The 5,123-nt window shown below is 38.1% G+C and overlaps 1 protein-coding gene across 1 annotated transcript; it reads left to right on the top strand.

Moving 5' to 3' along the window:
• Positions 1–859: 859 nt before the first annotated feature.
• kcna1b (potassium voltage-gated channel, shaker-related subfamily, member 1b) lies at positions 860–4,028 on the top strand. Its single transcript, XM_079868908.1, has 2 exons — positions 860–1,047; positions 1,613–4,028. The coding sequence occupies exon 2, from the start codon at positions 1,854–1,856 to the stop codon at positions 3,333–3,335; it is 1,482 nt and encodes a 493-aa protein (XP_079725034.1). The 5' UTR covers positions 860–1,047; positions 1,613–1,853; the 3' UTR covers positions 3,336–4,028.
• Positions 4,029–5,123: the final 1,095 nt, after the last annotated feature.

The raw sequence follows: 5,123 nt of genomic DNA, 5'->3' as shown, positions 1-5,123 counted from the left end.
CTACAGTCTTCACATTGTACATCTCAATGATGCTTTGACCAAACAGATACTGGTTCCCATTTCTACATGACAAAGGCATCTAAATGCAATCTAATGCAGAAAACTCTAACGTGATCAATCACCACAAACTCTCAGGTCAATTATTTGCAATCTGATTTAAGTATCAGTTGGAGACACAGATGTCAAGATATGTTAAACACGATAAGGCCCTGATTTATTGCACAATTTTTGTGTAAATATGAGCAAAACAAGTAGATCATTGTGCTAGCAAAGCCAAGGTCACAGGTTTGCAGTGCAGTTGTTTTTACTTCATCCAACCCTTTAAATGTACCTTTGTTGGTGGAAGCAAATGCCATCAGATTGCTTGAATCATATTAAATCATATTTTATTGAATCATTGTTTTAGTTTAGATGTAGCACATTTTTAAAGTGTTTATGCCTTGAATACACATTAAGTCTGCTCAATGCTCCAAAAAATGTTCATAGAGTACTGTTGAATTTAAATGAACATTTTTACTCTAAATAAAATACCAAAAGTGTAGAATTCTGGTTTGAGGTTGCATGCAAATTAGTGCATTCATATATTTAACTTTATTAGTATATACATGTAATCTGTTTTTATGGCAATTTGTGAACAAAAAGACACACTAATGATAAAAACAAATACCATTTAAACAGGAATTTCTCCTTCAGCTGTAGTGTGTCCCATCTGATGTGTGGAAAAGGACATTTGGCAACATACTGGAGTCTGTCTGCATTGCGCATTACACATCCACTCACTCACTCACCCACTCACTCTCTCCCTCGCTCACCCTCCCTTCCTCTCTCTCTCTCTCTCTCTCTTTGTATGTGTCTCCACTGTTCTGCTGCACCGCTTTGAGGAGCACTGCAAGTTTGCTGTTGTCTGACGGCAGTAGGATGTGTATTGTGGATGTATTTTATTCTTGCTGTATGAATGTGAGGCTGTAATGTGAGATCTATTTTTAATTACACATAGGAGGTTTTGCGCAGATCTTTCCTGTACTGTTCCTCAATCTGACTGCCCACGTAAGTACAAAGACAGTCATTTTTATAACATCCCCATTGGCATCATTTGGTATCACTCTCATTCTCTTCGTTATAAATTAATAATAATCATATTGGCAAATAGTGTCCTGATATTTGCTGAGAGCTAGTTAAAAAAAAAAAAAAAAAAAATTATAATGATAAAGTACCATATTGCATGTTTTGAGTATGTGTGTGTGTATATACAAGAGCAAGAGCATATGTTCTCTACATAGCTGTCTCACAAGAGGAAATGTTCTGTCTGCTTCTGTAGGGTTAAACTTGCTTTCAGGACACTTGGAAATCTATTTGACAAGCAAGTCCATTTCAAATTAATTTCACCCAATCAGATCTTATTTGATCCTTAAAATCGTATTAGATATTATTGTGCAGTCTTAACCAGAACGTTATGTGCATTGTACTAGAATATCGACAAATCGTGATGGTCCTGTTGGGAACTTTGTGTTCTGAAAAACCTTTTATTTTATTTTTGAATATGATTCAAAATATACTTTAGGATCAGTAGAAATTTCTTATCACTTCCCTGTGGATTTTTTTTTTTATCTAGGTACAGGACATATTTCATCTCTGTCATGGTATCTGAGGTATCCCATTACTCCCCTTAATTTTCTGGCTGACTATGAAGTAGATGCATAGCTCCATTGGACATGGAGATGGTCGACATTTGGTGGAACATGATGCTGGATGTCCTGTTGGGTCATTGACTATTCAAACTGCAGGGCATTGGATGCATACTCAACCCACCTGAACATCCACTGCCATCCAGTACTGCGAGTTTGATCTCCAGGATGACTGTGGTGGTTGCTGGAGATAATATAGACGAGACGTCCTCCACTCTGCAGGGGCAACCGCAGGACTCGCAGTATTCCCCCGAGTGCTGCGAGCGGGTGGTAATCAACATCTCAGGGCTGCGCTTTGAGACACAACTCAAGACGCTTGCCCAGTTCCCAGAGACCCTACTAGGCAACCCCAAAAAAAGGATGCGCTACTTTGACCCTTTAAGGAATGAGTACTTCTTTGACAGAAACCGCCCAAGTTTTGATGCCATACTCTACTACTATCAGTCAGGGGGGAGGTTAAGAAGACCAGTCAATGTACCCTTGGATATGTTCTCTGAGGAAATAAAGTTTTATGAGCTTGGAGAAGAAGCTATGGAAAAATTTCGAGAGGATGAGGGCTTTATTCGTGAGGAAGAGCGCCCACTGCCGGAAAATGAGTTTCAGAGACAGATTTGGCTGCTGTTTGAGCATCCCGAGAGCTCAGGACCTGCCAGAGGGATCGCAATTGTCTCTGTCATGGTTATTCTCATTTCTATTGTCATATTTTGCTTGGAGACTTTACCAGAGTTGAAAGAGGATCCACATGGACGGCTCCAGGTGATAGGCAACAGCACATTCTACTACAAACCAAATATTTTTACCGATCCGTTCTTTGTCGTGGAGACACTCTGCATCATTTGGTTTTCTTTTGAGTTGATTGTCCGTTTTTTCGCTTGCCCAAGTAAACCTGCCTTCTTCAAAAACATGATGAACACGATCGACATAGTGTCAATCATTCCATATTTCATAACGCTCGGAACAGAGTTGGCAGAGGACCCCGACGGTGGAAAGGAGGTGAAGGGTGGAGGAGAGCAGGCCACATCTCTAGCCATTCTCAGGGTTATCCGCTTGGTTAGGGTGTTTCGGATATTTAAGTTGTCCAGACACTCCAAGGGGCTTCAGATCTTGGGCCAGACTCTGAAAGCCAGCATGCGTGAGCTAGGACTTCTCATCTTTTTCCTTTTCATCGGCGTAATCTTGTTTTCCAGCGCGGTGTATTTTGCCGAGGCCGAAGAGAAGGATTCCTTCTTCACAAGTATCCCAGACGCGTTCTGGTGGGCGGTGGTTTCGATGACAACCGTGGGGTATGGAGACATGTACCCTGTTACGATTGGGGGCAAGATAGTAGGCTCTCTATGTGCCATTGCTGGAGTGCTAACGATTGCGCTTCCAGTGCCTGTGATTGTGTCCAACTTTAACTATTTCTATCACAGAGAAACCGAAGGAGATGAACAGGCACAGCTCCTCACAGTGAGCAACCCGAACATCGCGTCCGACTCCAACTCCAGTCGTCGCAGCTCGTCTGTCGTCAGCAAGTCAGAATACATGGAGATTGACGATGACCTCAATAACAGCATTGATAATTTTCGAGAGGCGAACCTGCGAACTGGCAACTGCACAGTTGCGAATCAGAACTGTGTAAATAAAGGGAAGCGTCTCACAGATGTATAGATTTCCAGTGTAATACTAGGCCATTACAAGACTGTACATATTGTAGTCTATTCATACATCAGAATGCTTAAACTGGGCCTCTGATAATGTATTATTTCATTGCGTATGTTTGATCTCAAGTCCACAAGAATTGCTTCGATTCTGTTTGAAGAACAGAATGGTAGTCTAAAATATGCCTATGGACACCAATAAGTAAAAGACAGAATAACTATTAATCGGATGGTTAGAGTACTTGGATATATAAATGCACCTTACCCCAAAATATTATTAGTTATACAGTGACTCATTTGCAAAAATTACATTTGCATGTAGAACAATTACTTTTTTGTACCGTATGTTCATCATTTATTTATGTACTTGTTTATTTGCTAATTTTAGGCTACTTTGCATTTACTCAGTCATTTGCAAACTGAATGTTGATTAATTATGCAGATCATGGCATGTTTTATGAAACGTTGAGGTCTGTTTGATATGGTACTATGTATCTTGCTTTAATAATACATGACATTAATATGAACTTCATCACTCATAGCCAAGCCGACAGTACGACTCTCTTGGACACCAACCACTGCCCATTATAAGCACAACTTTCTTAAACATATTTAAAAACAAACTATGTAAAATCTGTTCCTGGCAGTATTACATTTTTAAAAGTATAACTTCATTTGTTAAAGCTTTTTAAATGTACATATTCAACACTATGCTTAATTAATCATTCGATTTATTTATCTATTTAAAATAATTGTAATAATTATATTGAAATATATATTATATTTAATACATTATGATTACATATTTAATTATTATTTAAATAAATCATTTAATAGTGCCTTCAGTCCTCTAACTGACATAGAGTGTCTACATGCAATAGTTACTGTAAAACATTTGCAAATCTTAAGCATATGATGTGTCGAGGGATATTCCAGAGCTGCTGGGATTGAATATCAGGACATGGTCCCTCAACATCCTTGTACATAAAATAGAATTAAGTACATCTTGCTGCATCAGACATTGCTTTCAAAGAAGTATGAAATGTGTTTTTCATCTTTATGTATTCTTTTGCAATGGCTGTTTTTTGCTCATTGGTTTCTTTGGATCTACCTCAGTGTGGTCATGCATATGTGAATGCACAACTTCATATCCAGTCAAATTATCCTGTCCTGTGGGTTTAGCGAGTTGGGGCAATGTGAGTATGCAATAGAAGTGAAACACTTCCATTTAAAATAAGTCCACAAAACTATAATTACAAACAAAGTTTAGAAATAGTACACAGTTTTTGTTTAAAGCAATTAGACGATTCTGAGTGATGCAAAACACAAGCGCTAATAGTGCTGTATAATACGCACAGGTCTGCATCAGGGACTGTAATTGGTAGAAACTGCCATTACTTTAATATTCGTATATCAATGTGAGTTGCGGTCTAAAAAGAAAACCTTTCATTTGAGTGTACATGTTGTCTATTAAAATCGAATGCACTTTAATGAGAATTTATGTATTTATAGGTTTAGCAACGAGAATGACATAAAAGTACGAAAGGTAAAATAAAGAATCTAAAGACTAATAAATCTGTTGATTTGTCCACGCTAAGGATGTGTGTTAAGCACCTTAACCAGCATAGGTGTTTTACAACCCTTTAATTTGTTCTTTGGGGCATTTATTATATTCACTTAAATACTAAACATAACAACTGTGATGCTTTGCCAGCAAGTTAAATAGCTGAGATGAAAACTCTTTAAGAAACTACATTTTTTACAAAGACAATGTGTTTATTAGCATTAACATTAAGTA

Source organism: Squalius cephalus (genome assembly GCF_949319135.1).
Source record: "Squalius cephalus genome assembly, chromosome: 4".
Classification (NCBI taxonomy): Eukaryota; Metazoa; Chordata; class Actinopteri; order Cypriniformes; family Leuciscidae; genus Squalius; species Squalius cephalus.
The sequence above is the reverse complement of the archived record's forward strand: the minus strand, read 5'-3'. Positions and strand labels throughout refer to the sequence as shown.